The 18,099-nt window shown below is 36.4% G+C and overlaps 1 protein-coding gene across 1 annotated transcript in view; it reads left to right on the top strand.

Moving 5' to 3' along the window:
* Window positions 1-18,099, top strand: part of WDR44 (WD repeat domain 44) — a 97,148-nt gene that overhangs the window by 37,067 nt on the left and 41,982 nt on the right. The window contains exons 3-7 of the mRNA XM_036443428.2: window positions 6,977-7,042; window positions 13,280-13,916; window positions 14,481-14,608; window positions 15,684-15,779; window positions 17,044-17,180. Coding sequence (XP_036299321.1) covers window positions 6,977-7,042; window positions 13,280-13,916; window positions 14,481-14,608; window positions 15,684-15,779; window positions 17,044-17,180 — 1,064 coding nt within the window. The remainder of the gene's footprint in view (window positions 1-6,976; window positions 7,043-13,279; window positions 13,917-14,480; window positions 14,609-15,683; window positions 15,780-17,043; window positions 17,181-18,099) is intronic.

Raw genomic sequence — 18,099 nt, 5'->3', positions numbered from 1 at the left:
CCCATCCTGGCCTGATCACCACAATTGCCCTTCCCTCTTGGCTTCTAACTGCCTCTATCTTAGCCCCGCCACCATGGCTTTGTCCAGAAGAACTTCTGAAAGGTCTCCCAGTCTAATTAGCATATTATCCTTTTATTAGTATAGATAGAGGCCTGGTGCACGGGTGGGTGCTAGCTGGTTTGCCCTGAAGGGTGTCCTGGATCAGGGTGGGGGTTCCTTTGAGGTGTGGGGCGGCCTGGGTGAGGGGCTGAGGACTGTTTTCAAGCTAGTCACTCTCCCCAGTGGGAACCTTCACCCCATGGGGCTATGGCCAGCCTAGGTGAGGGGCTGAGGGCTGTTTGCAGGCTGGCCAAGTCCCCTTCAGGGTGGGGGACACCCTGGGGTGCCTGGCCAGCTGAGGTGAGGGCTGAGGGCTGTTTGCTGGCTGGCCAAGGCCCCCAGCGGGGACCCTCACCCTATGGGAGTGTGACTAGCTGCGTGAGGAGCTGAGGTTTGTTTTCAGGCTGGCCACGCCCCCTGATAATCCAGGCCCCAGCCCCTCCATTTTTTCTTTTTTAGTGCCAGGATCAGCTGAGAGCAAGTATCTGGAATTTATTTATCTTCTATAATTGTAACTTTGTAGCCTTGAGTGGAGGCCAGGGCCAGCCAGGGCAAGTGGGAAGCTTGGCTTCCACCATCGCCAGGGTAACCCAAGCTTCCTGCTCGCTCCAGATCCTTGGCTGCCACCATCTTTGCTGGGTTAATTTGCATACTCACTCCTGATTGGATGATGGGTGTAGCAGAGGTATGGTCAGTTTGCATGTTTCTCTTTTATTAGTGTAGATAGGTTTTTTTGTTGTTGTTTTATTAAAATATATTTTATTGAGTTTTTATAGAGAGGAAGAGAGAGGGATAGAAAGCTAGAAACATCGATGAGAGAGAAACATCGATCAGCTGCCTCTTGCACACCCCCTACTGGGGATGTACCAGCAACCAATGTACATGTCCTTGACCTGAATGGAACCTGGGACCTTTTAGTCCGCAGGCCGACGCTCTATCTACTGAGACAAACCAGTTTTGGCTAGATAGGTTTTAAAAGCCACTTTAGCTCTGAGATATTTTTAGGTGAAATAGGTTTTGGGAATTTACTTTATCTCTGTAATTATAGATTTTCCTTAACTTAAATAAAATTAGATAAACAACATATTTAGTAGCTAAATATGAATTTGGATTTTGTTATTTTTTACTTTTCATTTTGAAATAATTGTAGTAACAGGAAGCCAGAAATTTGACAATGTGAGTATATAGTTCTACGTCAGTTTATTACATGTGTGTATTTGTGTAACTGCCACCATACTTCAGATGTAGACCTGCTTCATCACCACAAAGATCTCCCTGTGCTATCCCTTTATAAAGTCACACCTGTCACCTTCCCCACATCATCCATGATCCTAGGCAGCCACTAATCTGTTTTCCATCTCTAATTTTGTCATTTGAGAATGTCCTGTTTATGGAATGATGTAGTGTGTGACCTTTTTAAGTATATATCTATGTTTTCATTTATTTATTTATTTTTGAGAAAGAGGAAGGAATAGGGGATAGAGAGAGAGAAACATTGATGAGAGAGAAACATCACCTGCCTCCTGCATGCCCCACACAGGATTAAGCCTGCAACCCAGACATGTACCTTGACTGGGAATCAAACCAGTGACCTCCTGGTTCCTGGATTGATGCTTAACCACTGACTGATCCACACTGGCAGGGCATGTGTGACCTTTTGAGATTGGCTGAAAGGATTGAGATTCATCCAAGGTGTTGCATGTATCAATGGTTTGTTCTTTTTCACTGTAAACTAGTATTCTATGGCATGATGTACTTAAGACTATTGAGTACATATTATGTACACATAGCATATTGATTGATAGCTTAAGCAAACCAAGAAAAATTTGATGTAGTATCGATATTTTATTGTTTTATAATCTTACAGAAGAATATGTATGTGAAGAGATGACATATAAGGTGTTGATGTTTCTAAAATGGAATAGACCAAAGTGCTATATGGAGTTTGGAGGAGGAAGGGAGAGACAGGGTGATTGTGACAGCATTGTTACCTGGAATAGCAGAGAAAAGTTTTAGGAAGGAGGTAGAACTTGTGCTGGGCTTTGAAAATTGAGAGAGATTTGCATAGGTGATAGAGAAAAATTGTTTGTTAGGCAATAGTATGAACTAATTAATATGCAAAGACAGAATTTGCTGGGAGCATTAAAAGACTGGTGTGACCATGTAAATATTTCGGTTATAGAATGCTGGAAAAGAAAATTGGGACCAGACTTTTAAATGTCAGCTTAAAACTCTTGGCTTTAAAATTAAAAAAAAAAAAAGACATTTAAAACATCAATGTTTACATGTCTTACAGTTGTGCTCTCCAAGGTTTTTTTGTTTATCGTTTGTTTTGTTGTTGTTAATCCTCACTGGAGGATATTCTTCTATTGATTTTTAGAGTTTAAAAGCAAAGGAGGGAGGAGAGAGAGATCCATCAATTGGTTGCCTCTTGCACCCACCCTGACCAGGGCTGGGGGTTGAACCCACAACTCAGGTAGGTGCCTTTGACTTGGAATTGAACCCACAAACCTTCGGTGCATGGGCAGATGTTTTAACCACTGAACATACCAGCCAGGGATCTCCAAGATTTTTTGCTGAGGAATTAACAAAAGATACATGGTAGAAGGGTAGAAGAATATTTGGAGAAAAGAGACTAAGTGCCGAGGGAGAGTTGTTTAAGAGGCAGTTAGAATGTCAAGACATAAGAGCAACAAAGAGACATTATTGATAGGATTGGATGGATGACTATGACAGCTATTTAAGAATTGTTTCCTGTTGTGTGTGTTTTTTTTTTTGTAGTGTAGATCACTTTTGTACAAATGATTTGTGAAACTGATTTAGTCTTTTATTGAATATGCTTGTTAAAATTTAAAAGCTCAAATGTTATAACTCAGTAATGTAAGGAGCATACAAACAGCACTCTGATATCCAACACAAATAGATGTGGTGTGAATTGCTAGCAATTGAATGATCTGCCACACTTTTTAAAGGAATTGTGTTTCTGAAGTTGTGATAGATAGAGGTTAAAGAAATGGTCTGATGGTGGGAAGCTGGGATTTAGTAGGTACTGTGCTTTACTAATGGGGCAGTCCAAATCCAGAAGAGGTAATAAATGAATACTATCTCAAGTGTAGCTAAGTTGGTATTAGTTGTCTGCAGACACATACTTGGCTTCCATTGCTTTATCCCCAAAGCCTGATTGAGGTGCTAGGGAAAGGACCTGGATATTAGCACTGGGAGAGAATTATATATGATGTGTGTGTGTGTGTGTGTGTGTGTGTAGATATATATATGTATCTATGCATATCTATATAGATACTAGAGGCCTGGTGCATGACATTCATGCATTGGGGGATGTTGTCCCTTAGCCTGGTCTGTACCCTCTCTCAGTCCAGGGGAACCCCTTGGAGGATATCCGACTGCTGGCTTAGGCCTGCTCCCCTAAGCTAGCAGTTGGAGATCCCCCAAGGGGTCCTTAGCACTGCTGCAGAGGCAGGAGAGGCTCCTGCTACTGTCACTGAGCTCACCAGCCAGAAGCCAGGCTCCCGGCTCCTTAGCACTGCCTTGGAGGCGGGAGAGGTTCCCGCCACCTCCGCTGTGCTCACCAGCCATGAGCCCTGCTTCTGGCTGAGCTGTGCTCCCCCCTGTGGGAGCACACTGACCACCAGGGAGCAGCTCCTGCCTTGAGCGTCTGTCCCCTGGTGGTCAGTGCACATAGCAACCAGTCATTCTGCTGTTTGGTTTATTTGCATGTTAGCCTTTTATTATATAGGATAGCGATACCAAATGTAGATATACTAAATGAGATTTTAGTAAGAAAGCTTTCAATTTTGCTTCTCTAGAGATTGTTATCTCCTGGTAGGTGCCATATCACTCTTTTAAACTTATGACTTAATAGCTTTCAAAAGTTCAAAGTCCAAGAGAGTTTTATTAAAGCCAAATAAAATAGAAGTCTAATCACTGCTTGGCAGTTTTGGTCAGTGTAACAATAGTAATCTGTAATCTTTATAATTAATTCAAACAAATTAAAATGAAGTACAAGAATATTTAGTGTGTAATTTTGCTTAGGTTAATTTAGGGAAATATCCATGGAAATAGATTGTTCAAATGCCTCTGATTTTCCTACTAATGAACAGTTATTGGAGGATAATTGGATACTTATACTTAATTTGTAATACAGTTGAAGGTGTTTCTCTAACATAAATTAACTGTTCTTTTGTTTCTTTTTTCTCAGTTCTATTGTGATATAATTGACATACATCATTGTATAAGTTTAAATAATACAGCATGATGGTTTAATTTACATATATTAGGAAATGACTATCACAGTAGGTTTAGCTAACATTTACCTTCTCTCATAGATACAATAAAAAGAAAGAAAAAATTGAAATTTTTTTTCTTGTAACGAGAACTCTTTTTACTCTCAACAACTTTTCTGTATATTAAACTGTAGTGTTAAGTATAGCCATTATGTTGTACATTACATCCCTAGTACCTATGTATTTTCTAACTAAAAGTTTGTACCTTTAGACCACCTTTTTCCAGTTAACTCTTTCCCCACCTTTAATTGCTTTTGATTATAGGTGTTTATAATAAGTTTAATGCCAGTATCCAATTAAAGGATATATAAACTTAAGATATGTGTATTAATTGAAGAAAAGTCAGAACATGCATTATTTAACATTTATTCAATAAATGATTACTTCTGCCAGACATTGTTTTAGGTTAATGGTCGGCAAACTCATTAGTCAACAGAGCCAAATATCAAGAGTACAACGATTGAAATTTCTTTTGAGAGCCAAATTTTTTAAACTTTAACTTCTTCTAACGCCATTTCTTCAAAATAGACTCGCCCAGGCCATGGTATTTTGTGGAAGAGCCACACTCAAGGGGCCAAAGAGCCACATGTGGCTCGCGAGCCATAGTTTGCCAACCATGGTTTTAGGTGATGGGTAAGTAGTGGTAGACAGAACAAACAAGGAGCTAACATTCTAGTAGGGTAGGGAAGATAAAAAAAATAAGTAAACAAGGTAGTTTCAGATGATGATAGTACAAAGAAGAAAAAGAAAATATAACGTGATTGAAAGTTGAGGGGCTGAGGCTATTTTAGGGTAGTAAGGGAAGGCTTTTCTGATGTAGTAACACTGGACCTATAACCCTAAGGATGGTAGAGAGCCGTCAAGTGTAATTGTGGGGTATTGGTTGGAGAGGGAGAGTGAAAATGTAGAAGATGTCAAAGATGGAGGCAGAGGCAATATCATGTTAGGCGCTCTTGGGCTGTGGTAGACTTTGAATTTTATCTAACACTTAAAATTCCATGAAACAATTTTTATCTAGTAGAATCTATATAAGATTGGTAGTGTTCCCCAACTACTAGAAGGAATTCAATGAAACAACTTTTCAGTTTTAACATATTAGAAGTCCTACAGAAATTTCTCTAGCACATTGTATCTTTAGCATTATAATCAGCTTAACAATAACCCACAACCTTCGGACCAACTGTATCTTTAGCATTATAATAATCTCTGGAGTAACTATATCATGGAGCCTATTGTGATAACATCTGGATACTTTGTAGAAGTGCTACCTTAATACTTACTTACATCCTTATGTGTCTTAGGTCACTTATATGACAAAAAAAATGCTTAGAGTAAAATAAAATTTTAAAAAATGCTATAGTGTCCTTCTTTATCAAATCTGTGGTATACATCAAGAATTATGAAGAGATATTAGGAGTAGTGTTCAAATTGCTGTACTCTATAAATGTAAAGACAACTTAAGATGGAGAAAAAATACATTATGATTTACAAATGTATGATTATCATATTTCACTCAAAAATCTTCCTAGCAAAAATGCAGTATCCACTTTTACCTTCTCTAACCTTCCAAATATATATGTTTGTGTGTGTGTGTGTGTGTGTGTGTGTGTGTGTGTGTGTGTATGAATGTATACGTAGATATATATGTATTTTCAGTGGGTTTAATTTTGTTCATCTATTGTTTTGGGGACTTCATTTAATTTCTGGTTAAGTCTTGTTTCTTTTATCTAAAGAATATAGAGTTTTTAAGAAAACAATAGTCTGATTGTGGTTTTCTGCATTATATCCTTTTATATTTATGCAGCAATACTCTGTTATTCTTGCTTAAATCCTTAATCTTTTTAGGCTATGAAGGTACTTAGTAGTTCTTATCTTCCTGAATAGCAGGGATGGGGAACCTATTTTCTGCCAAGGGCCATTTGGATATTTATAACATCATTTGCAGGCCACACAAAATTATCACCTTAAAAGTTAGCCTACTATATTTGATCAGACATTTAATTAACTCACCCCTAATGGCTATCCAGGGCCAGACCAAATGATTTTGCTGGCCTTATATGGCCTGCGGGCCGGACATTTCCCATCCCTGCTGCACAGTTTATTAAGGTTAAAAAATCACTTTTAAAGGAAAATATTCTGTTGCAGTCAAAAAATTAAAAATTCCTGATTGATAACCTTCTTATATAAACCATATTGTCCCAGTTGGCATAATACCTCTGGTCATCTATCAGGATACAGACATTTGAGCCCTTTCTGGGCCTTTGATTTATTTTTTTTAAATATGCCTTTATTGATTTTAGAGAAGAAGGGAGAGGGAGGAGGAAAGAGATAGAAACATCAATGATTGGCTGCCTCCTGCATGCCTCCTACTGGGGAATCCAGTCCATAACCCAGGCATGTGCCCTGACCAGGAATCCAACCCTGATCTCCTGATTCATAGGTCATCCCCCTGAGCCACACCAGCTGGGCTAGGTGTTTGAGTTATTAATGCTGTATATTCTAATTTGTCCCCATTTTAAACAGTTGTAAAGAAAGGATGTTATCATTTGGTCTCTGTTTCTCTTGTTTTAAAATAGGAAACAGAGAACACTGCACAAAAAGTTGGAAATGAGTCCCCTGTACAAGAATTGAAACAAGATGTGGTAAGATATCATGTCAATATAAGTTTAGTAGTTGTTTACATGCTGTATTTATTGATTTTATATATTTTTTAAATATTATTTTTATTTCAGAGATAAAGGGAGAGGGAAAGAGATAGAAACATCAATGATGAAACTAATTGATCTGCTGCCTCCTGTACACCCCCTCCTGGGGATGGAGCCCACAACTCAAGCATTGCACTGACCATGAATCCAACCATAACCTCCTGATTCATAGGTCAATGCTCAACCACTAGGCCACACCAGCCATACTTTTATTTTATTTTTATTTTTTACATAGTATATTTAAAGTAGAAAATTTTCTATATGAAGTATAGTATAATGGTCAATACATGGTGGATGTTCAGAAATGTTCCTTGAATCTGTTGAATTTGTGATTGAAGATCATCAGGCTTTTTGGAAGTTATTTTATAATTGGTAATATATTCTTGAAATCATATTTGTGTTATTAAATTTATTGGAATGACACTGGTTAATAAGATAGATTAATTTCAGATGTATAATTCTATAATACATCATCTGTATATTGCTTTGTGTATTCATCACCCTAAGTTTAGTCTCTTTCCATAGCCATATATTTGACTCCCTTTACCTTCTTCAACCTCCCCCCAGCCTCCTTCCCCTCTGTTTTGAAACAGTACTTAGAAAAAAATTTATGTGTCTTTATTTTTATGCTTGTATTTGTATTAAAATAAGTTATAACTACTCTTCAGGTTACTACCAAGTGTTAAAGGTAGTAGAATCTCCATATAGTAAATTTTGATGTCTTTAAAAGTTGGAAGTTATAAGAAGTCATTACTCATAGTCCCTTTGATACATTATAAAGAATTGATCCTATGAAGCTTTAGATTCAGTTTATTAGATGAGACTGAGCACAAGATAAAAAGTTTGACAATGGGGTAGTTCACAGTATCAGGATAAACCCCAAGGAGAAAGGATGGTGTGTGTTCATTCATTTATGTTGAGTGTTTTCTGCGCCCTAGGCACTGTTCTAGCCATTAGGTTTCCAAAACTCAACAAGATGACACATTCCTTACCTTAGAGTTTTTCAGAAATGTCATTATTGACATCTGGGGCTGGTTAATTCTTTTGTGGAAGGAAGGGAAGACTGTTCTGTGCATTATAGGATATTTAGCAGCCTCCCTGGCTCCCACCACTAGATACCAATAGATTCCCCCACCCCATCATGACAGCCAAAAATATCTCCAGACATCACCAAATGTCTAGGGAGGGTATCGAACAAACTCACCTTCAATGGAGATCCATTGTTCTACTTTTATGGAATTAAAAAATCTAATGGACTGCATATTTCAATATTGATCATATTTTTTCTTTTAAAAGGACATTTTTTCTATTGGGGAGAAATTGTGGTGCTATGTATCAACATAAAAAAATGAATGGTGCCACCCTGGCCAGGTGGCTCAGTTAGTTAGAGCATCGACCCGTACACCAAAAGTTTGCAGGTTCAATTTGAATACGTACCTAGATTGTGGGTTCGCTTCCCAGTTGGGGCACACACAGGAGGCAACCGATTGATGTTTCTCTCTCGTTGTTTCTCTCTCCATTCCTCTCTCTCACTCAAATCAATAATAACATATCCTCAAGTGGTACCTTTTTTTTTTTTTTAAATCAGAAATTGCCTGCAATTATGCAGTATAACAAACAGCAATCTTGATTTTTTAGCATTTCCTCTGGTTCTCACCTATTTGCATATTCTTTTTCCTCATTGTAGTGTAGATAGAATTTTGTGTTCTACCTTTGTCTTTTATCATTTTCATTTTTTAAAATATATTTTATTGATTTTTTTATAGAGAGGAAGAGAGAGAGAGAGTTAGAAACATCGACGAGAGAGAATCATCGATCAGCTGCCTCTTGCACACCCCCTACTGGGGATGTGCCCGCAACCAAGGTACATGCCCTTGATCGGAATCGAACCCGGGACCTTTCAGTCCACAGGCCGACGCTCTAACCACTGAGCCAAACCAATTTCGGCTGTCTTTTACCATTTTTAGATTTTCATCATATTTCAATACTGTTTTCATTTGACATATCAGTTTCCATCAAGCAAATGTCTATCATATGTGTCTAGCTGTTTTTATTGTTGAAAGCTTAAAATGTTTCTACTTCTTCCACTAGAGCTTTTTTCCCCCTTTAAATAATTTTTTTCTTCCCTGGCCAGTGTTGCATAGTGGTTGAGTGTCGATGCACAAGCCAGGAGATCACCTTTAAAAGAGACTTTTTTCTTAGGGTAAATAACAGATTGGTAACCATAGTTAGTAGGAGAAAAATAGTGATTTTTAAAGTAGATTTTAGCAGCTGAAAAAAGTGAGTAAACACCATGGGACAGAGAATGAGGCTTAACACTCTAGATATCACTTTTTAAGTTCCAGTGTTTTCAATTTAATTAAGTATTGTACATTAATAATAAAGGCTGTGGGATATACCCTAGACCAGAACACAATGCTCTCAGTAGTATACATTTTAGTAGAGGAGGGAATTGGGTGTAATATAATAAGTAAGTGTTCAAGTAAACTTAGAAACTATTATAAGAACACAAAAGGAGACTGCTTAGGGATAGGAATGAGGAAGACTTCAGGGAGGAAGTAGAATCTGAGCAGGGTTTCTTATTTTCTTGATTAAGGTATTACATATGTGTTTTTACACCCCCCCCCCCGTCCCCCACCCCCACCCCATTCATACCCTCACCGCCCTGGTGTCTGTCCATGGGTTATGCTTATATGCATGCATACAAGTCCTTTGTTTGATCTCTCCCCCTTACCCCACCCTCCCCTACTTTCCCTCTGAGGTTTGACAGCCTAATTGATGCTTCTGTGTCTCTGGATCTGTTTTTTTAATCAGTTTATGTTGTTCATTATATTCCACAAATGAGTGAGATCATGTGATATTTATCTTTTTCTGGCTGGCTTATTTCATTTAGCATAATGCTCCTTCAGCTCCATTCATGCTGTTGTATATGGTAGGAGTTCCTTTCTTTTTACAGCAGCATAGTATCCCATTGTGCAGATGTACCACAGTTTTTGAATCCACTCATCTGCTGATGGTCACTTAGGCTGTTTTCAAATCTTAGCTATGGTAAATTGTGCTGCTATGAACATAGGAGTGCATATATCCTTTCTAATTGGTGTTTCTAGTTTCTTGGGATATATTCCTAGAAGTGGGATCACTGGGTCAAATGGGAGTTCTATTTTCAGTTTTTTGAGGAAACTCCATGCTGTTCTCACAGTGGCTGTACCAGTCTGCATTCCCACCAGCAGTGCAAGAGGGTTCCTTCTTCTCAGCATCCTCCCCAGTACTTGTCATTTGTTGATTTATTGATGATAGCCATTCTGACAGGTGTGAGGTGGTACCTCATTGTCATTTTGATTTGCATCTCTTAGATGATTAGTGACTTTGAGCATGTTTTTCGTATGTCCCTTGGCTTTCTGAATGCCCTCTTTCGAAAAGTATTTAGGTAAGTTGTCCATTTTTTATTGGATTGTTTATCTTCCTTTTGTTAAGTTGTATGAGTTCCCTGTAAATGTTGGAAATTAAACCTTTATTGGAGATAACACTGGCAAATATGATGATGAATGGGTAAGATTTGGGTAGGCAGAGATAGGAGAGGAAAGGAACAACCAAAGAAAGGCATGGAGATGATTAATGTGCAAAATGTTTGAGGGCAAGTCTAGAGACCACAGTTAAGGCCAGATTATGGGAATGCCTTATGTCATACTGAAACATTTGGGTTTTATTTTATAATTACTGGAAAGCAATGAGTTCTTTGAAGCAGAACGGTAATGTGAAGTAAACAGTTGCTTTAGCATGATCATCTCCATCTTGATTTTTATTCTCACTGTTCTCTTGTTCTTTTCCTGTTTTCTATCTCCTAAAACAGAGGAAAAATACAAGAGTTAACACTGTAAGTAGGTATTATGGTAGCATATGAAGAGTTAGAAAGCATGGGCCTTGCTTCCCAAAAATTAATTATCCTGTGTGGAGTAAGTATTTGTAAAGAGCTTGCCCATATACTACCTTGTATTTATATTATAGGTCATACTCTAATAAACAGTAAGAATGATGTGAGTTCAGAGAAGGGAGGAATTGTTCTCAAATAACGGATTAGGAATGTCTTATGATTTTCAACCTCATTTTGACCCCTCTAATGGCATGGATCTTTTCATTATGCATAGTGATTATTTCAAACATTTACATTCACCTCATTTTTACTGTGCCCACTAGTATCCCACTTACTTTCAGCAGGTGACCTTGTTTCTTACTGCATCTAGACTTTAGAGACTAAAAAACCTGAATTCACTCCTTTTCATCATCTTGTACTTCCCTTACCTGTCAGCTTGTTTTCATCTTTAATCTCTTTTTCATGTCACTGTTGAGAATTTAGTTTATTTTCCTGTTCATAGTAGTGTGGATTTTGGAGGAAAACCTGGATTTCAGTTTTGACTTTGTAGATTATAGCTGTAGAACTTTGGGAAAAATTCTTAATTCCTTTACCTCAGATACCTGTTTTGTAGAAAGGAGATACTCTAACTACTTCACAAAGCTTATTTGATGATCTAATAGAGATAGAGAATGTGTGTGCTAGATCTAATGCCCAGTAGTCCTTCTTTCTTTTTTTCTCCAGAACTTGGTTTCCATCCTTTGCCTTGGATCCTTCCCCTCAGTTTATAAAAATGCTGGGTCACTTTCTTGCATCCTCTCCCATTTATAGACAAATTTTTGAAACGGTAGACTATGCTGGCCTATCTCTATGTCTTTACTTCTTATTCATTCTTAAACTGACATGAATCCAGCTTCTGTTAATACTGAGTCACTCAGGGCTCAGTAACCAATTAGGTGGACTCTAATTACTATTCCTCTGATAAAAATGATTTCTGTCTAGTATTAAATATTTGAAGGTTGAGAAAAAGTAATATATGGGAGATGCTGAGAAATCAGGAATATTGTTCAATAGCAATAACATGCAGTTCATATTAGCATGTGCCATGTTCTGTTAGCTTTCTGGAGCACATGAATTGAGAAAGCAGAAGTCATCCATGATTGGACATGGTGGAAAGATAAGTGAGTTGGGACATTTAATGTCAATAATGACAGGACTGGGTAGAAATATATTTTCTTCTAAATGTTGATAGAATACATAGAAAGACTCCCTGTACTTTTTAGCTATAGAGAAGAAATAAAGGGGGATGCCCAGCTGGTGTTGCTCAGTGGTTGAAAATCGACCTATGAACCAGGAGGTCATGGTTCAATTTCTGATCAGGGCACATGCCAGGGCTCAATCCCCAGTAAAGTGTATGCAGTAGGCAGCCGATCAATGATTTTCTCTCGTCATTGATGTTTCCATCTCTCCCTTCCTCTTTGAAATCAATGAAAATATATATTTTTTAAAAGAAATAAAGTGGGGGAAACGCATAGTGAGTTAGGTGGCTGTTTGAACTCTTTTAAAAATATTTTCATTGATTTTAGAGAAAAGGTGGGAGTAAGGGAGGGAGGGAGGGAGACAGACATTAATGTGAGGGGAAAATATCAATTGGTTGCCGTCTGTATGTACCCTTACCGGGTATGTGACTTGACTGGGAATCGAACCAGTTACCTCTCAATGCATGGGATAACGCTAACCCAACTGAACCATATCAGCCAATGCTGTTTGAACGTATTTCATGGTCCTTGCATCCCTCTGAATATTGGGTATTATGTATATTCTGTTTAAGAACATTAATATCCTTGTATCTGCTGGCTTTTCCTGTCATAGGCTTGAGCTAAACAATTTGAATTCTTGTATTAGGTGGTTTTGCTTCTCATGATTTTGTTAACTAGGCTCAAATCAGGCTGTTACTACAGCTATTTGGAATAAATATATAAATGAACTATGACATGAAGAGTCTAAATGTAAATTTATGTTTGAACTTTATTATACAGTGTTGACTAAGCTTTTGTGGTTGCATGTACTAGACCAGATTCCCTATTATAATGTTTAAGAATGCAGATTCTTGAATCAAACTCCCTAGTTTTGTGCCAGCTTCGTCACTTACAAGCTTTGTGACCTAGGACAAAACATTTTGTTCCTTTCTACCTTAGCTCCCTCATTTGTATATGATGATAGCATTGTCTGAAACATAGTAAGTATTATATAAATGACTAGCTGTTACTATGTTCTTATAAATGGCTTCATTTTTTAAAAATTGCTTTTTAACTTTTGATCAGATTATTGAAAGCATTATTGAGGAGACTCAGAAAGTACTTCAGCTTGACGATGACTCTTTGGATTCCAAAGGAAAAGGACAGTCTGATCAGGCTACTGCCAGTCCTCTTATTGCTGAAACAGATCTTAACAATGTACCTGGACTGTTAGCCACAGGTCTAGTCCTACAGGAACATTCCAAAAGGGCAGAGAGTCAGAATACATCTGAAGAAACTGAATTAGAACAAAAAAAATGTTTTCCTTCCAATGACACCTGTGAGAAGCCAGTAGATGAAACCACTAAGTTAACTGAAATAAGTTCAACTGAGCAGCTTAATGTGCCTGTAACTGAAACAGAAGTATTGACCAAGGAAGCAGTGGAAATCAAAGGAAGTGATGTTCTAGAATCTGCATCCTCAAGCTCCTCATCTGCTAAAGATTTTGCTACTGTGGAAGAATTGGCTCCTGCCAAACCCCCAAGACAGCTTACTCCAGAACCTGATATAGTGGCTAGTACAAAAAAGCCTGTTCCAGCACGCCCACCCCCTCCAACTAATTTCCCACCTCCTAGACCACCACCTCCATCTCGACCTGCTCCACCACCAAGAAAAAAGAAAAGTGAATTGGAGTTTGAGGCTCTTAAAACACCCGATCTGGATGGCAAGTATTAATTGAGAAATAAGTACTTTTGTGAGGATATTTTTGAGTTGAACTTGTTTAAATTTGTTACTTTGTTTTAGTTTATGTTATGTAAACTACATTGATGACCAAGTTGTAAAAATTATTTTAGTAATAAAAAGTGAAAATATTTATATTGGTGATTAGTTACATTATTATAATTAAACATTTCAGAAGATTTTAAACTTTCAAATCTGTTATCTTTGGAGAGCCAGTGTGGTGTGGTGAAAAGAATATGGTATTTGAGAGTTAAGATTTAAGTTCAAGTCCTATATCACTTTTTATTTTTTTATCTTTTACTTTATAAATTAAAATTTTTGAGCACTGGATCTCTTAATGTATAAGTTGTATAGCCTTAAGGAATTCAAATAACTTGTTTGAATCCTAGTCTCCCCATATATTTAAATTGAGAGTAATAAAACCGCTTTTGTCACAGGGTTGTTATAGGAATCAGACAAATAGAAGTTAAAGCACTTTTCAAGTAATGTATAAAATCCTATATAAATATTTTTATTATTATTATTATTATTATTATTATTATTACAGTTCCCAAAGACAATATTACATCTGATACTCTGACTACAAGCATGGCTTCAGAGAGTACAGTCAAGGATTCTCAGCCTTCTCTTGATTTGGCAAGTGCTACCAGTGGAGATAAAATAGTTACTGCCCAGGTTGGTAAATTCATGTTACATTTTATATAGGCTTTGAAATTTCCTCAACTTGCTGGTTTGTTGATTATCAAACTTACTTTCTTCTCCAGGCCAGATATTTTCTTATCCCCAAAACCTGGACTCCTTACATCCCTTGACCAGCTATGCTACTAAGTAGTTGGGTAACTCTAGGAAGCTATTTAACACCTGAGTCTCAGATGCCCCATTGATAAAATGAAGGGAAACCTTCCTTGAAGGTTTCTTGCAAGGATGAAATAAATAAAGTATACCAAGTACCTGGCCATGTAGCAGGCATTCAAAAAATGACAGATGCTGCTATGTGTAATATTATTGATATTAATAAACACAAACTACAATCTTCATTTACCTGAACTGTAGTGGATAAAATTGAGGACTTTTATTTTTTATAATTTTTTCCTAATCATGAAAACAAACTTCATACACTATGCTATGTATATCTACATAGGAAACAATGGAAAGGACTTGATAACATGAATTTTACCACAGCCAAATTCTTGGGCTCAAGGCTTACTTGTGTAGTAGCTGTGATTGGGGCAGGTTAGCAAACTGGGAAATAAGACAATATATAGCCTTTCATAGCTGTAGTCCAATGGCCAGTTTTGTAGGGTCCCCAGATTAAAATCGGTCTTTACTTTTTCAAGGATGTTTATAAAAAATAATATGTGACAGCTACTATGTGTGAAGCAAAAAACCTAAAACATTTATTAACTAGCTCTTTACAGAAAGAGTTATCTATAAATCTATTCCTGAACAATGGCAATCTTTGTACCAGTACTCTACTATAGAGAGCTGCTTTGGGATCAGGTTCAAATAGAATATTTCTTTGCTTCAAGACTAAGACATTATTACAAGGACGGCAATAGTTTGGGTACCTAATGTTTTATAGATTCTGAGAGTAATAAAGGGCTGAAATGGAGTATTCCATTTACATTTTCAGTAGGCTCCATTATCTGAATTACAGAATTTTTTTTTAGAAATGTGTGTGGTAATGAGTAATTGAATATTGATAAAAATTGACTCAGTCTACTTTCTGTTTATGAAATTATAATTTCAGGAAAATGGAAAAGCACCTGATGGGCAGACAATAGCAGGTGAAGTGATGGGCCCTCAGAGACCTAGATCCAACTCTGGGAGAGAGCTTACTGATGAGGTATAATTATATATATTTTTTTGTTCTTAAAAACATAAAATACAAAAACGATAATGGGAAGGTGAAAAAGTTCTGGAGATGAATAGTGATGAAAGTTGCATAGCAATGTGAACATACTGCTGCTGAACTATACAATTAAAATTGTTAAAATGATAAATTGTATATCATGTATATTTTACTATGATTAAAATTTTTTATTTATTGTTTTAGGCCAAAAAATCATAGTGTAGAAGAAAACATGAAAGTGAAGATTATCTTAGGTTTTGTTTTCTTAATATGTTGAAAACTCTGACTTAAACTTGCCCTTTGATAATTATATGATGGAATAAATATATTGAAAGCAAGGCCTATATTTTATAGAAAGTGGGCTTAAAAAGAAGTTGACATTATAGATATGTATATTGTTTTCATGCTTGTTAGATGATGTAGTGTAGTCAATACTTCTTACCACTAAAATTCAGTATATATCTATTGGCCAATTTATTCAGAATGAAGTTTTAAAGCAAAATCTTAGTTTTTTGTTTCTTGTAAACAACATTTAAAAAACTTAGTGTACTTTGGAAAATAGTTTGACAGTTTTTCAAAAAATAAAACAACAAGTTACCATAATGTAGAAATTCTCCAACATATATTCCAAAGAGAAATGAAAACAAATGTCTGCATAAATACACAAGTGTTCATAATAGCCAAAGTGTGGAAACAACACAAACGCCCATCACTGATGGATGGGTAAATAAAATGTGATATATCCATTCACATGGACTATTTTTCAGCAATGAAAAGGAATTATGTTCTGATATGTGGTTACAACATGGATGAACCTTGAAACCATAGAGCTAAGTAAAAGAATCCAGTCACAAAAGACCACATACTATATGATTAAATTTATTTGAAATGCCCAGCATAAACAAATTCATAGACACAAAAAGTAGATTAGTGATGGCCAGAGACTGGAAAGAGAGGGGGAATAAGATAGGAAAGCAAATGGGTATGGGATTTCTTTTGGGGGTAGTAGAAATGTTCTGAACTTAGATAATGGTGATGGTTGCACAACTCTGTGAATATACTCAAAATCACTTAACTATGTATGCTTTACCTGTGTGCATTTTGCAGTATATGAATTGTATCTCACTAAAAATGTTAAAAATTATTGTACACAGTACTAAATGTATCGAGAAAGTCCTTAGCTTAAAATTTTGAGGATTTTATAGACTCAAAAAGATACATAAATTATAAGTTCTCTTGGTGTTATATTATACTTCAGGAAATTTTAGCCAGTGTAATGATTAAGAACCTGGATACTGGAGAAGAAATACCTTTGAGTCTTGCAGAAGAGAAACTACCAACAGGTATTAATCCTCTCACTCTACACATCATGAGAAGGACTAAGGAATATGTAAGGTATGATCTAATATTATTTATTATGTGTAGTATTTCATTTAGAGTGGTGAAGATTTCTCTGTTTATGAGCTATGATAATCCCTAATTTGTTTTCATTCAGCCTTTTTTAAATTTGAAATTAAATAGTTAATGTATATATTCTTAAATTTTGTTCTCCCTTAGGACTGCACAGTTATTAGGAGAAAAGAGTATATATCTTCAATCTCATAATATTTGGTTTCTCTTTTAAAATTATATTATACTAAAGATAGTATTAAGACATATTTAGGCTAAACAGTCATGCTGTTCTTCTGAAACCTTGCTTAAGAATTAGAGATTTTATATATAATTTAGAGGGCAGAAAATGGCTTTAGAGTACGGTAATTGACTTTACTGCGGGTTATATGTAGATCTAAGGTGGGAGTTGGGAACTTATGGCCCACTGACCATATAAGGCCTGCAAAATCATTTGATCTGGCCTGTGAAGGGTGAGTTAATTAAATGTTTGATCAAATATAGCAGGCTAATTTTTAAATACATTATTTTATATGGCCCGCTAGTGATGTTATAAATATATAATGGCCCCTGGCAGAACAAAAGGTTCCCCATTCCTGATCTGAAGAATCATTTTTGTGAAAGCAAAGCCTTTTAAAGTACAATACATGATGTGCCTGGTGAGTGAGGAGGAAGATATTTACAAGTTAATTTATCATTTCTGGGTACCATGTTTTGCCCAGCAGAAAGCCTTATTTGCTGTGGGTTTTTATTAAGTTCCTAAACGGCATTCATTTGCATTTTGTACATTGCACCTTGCTTAAAGATTGTCTTCTTTGATCTTTCAAGTCTTTAAATTGTCATAGTCATCATTTAAATTAAGTTTATATAAAGCATTTTAACAAAGTTTTAGTTTACTCTGATTAGCTAATTATACAGTAAGTAT

This window comes from Pipistrellus kuhlii, unplaced genomic scaffold, assembly GCF_014108245.1.
Source record: "Pipistrellus kuhlii isolate mPipKuh1 unplaced genomic scaffold, mPipKuh1.p scaffold_m20_p_19, whole genome shotgun sequence".
Classification (NCBI taxonomy): Eukaryota; Metazoa; Chordata; class Mammalia; order Chiroptera; family Vespertilionidae; genus Pipistrellus; species Pipistrellus kuhlii.
The sequence above is the reverse complement of the archived record's forward strand: the minus strand, read 5'-3'. Positions and strand labels throughout refer to the sequence as shown.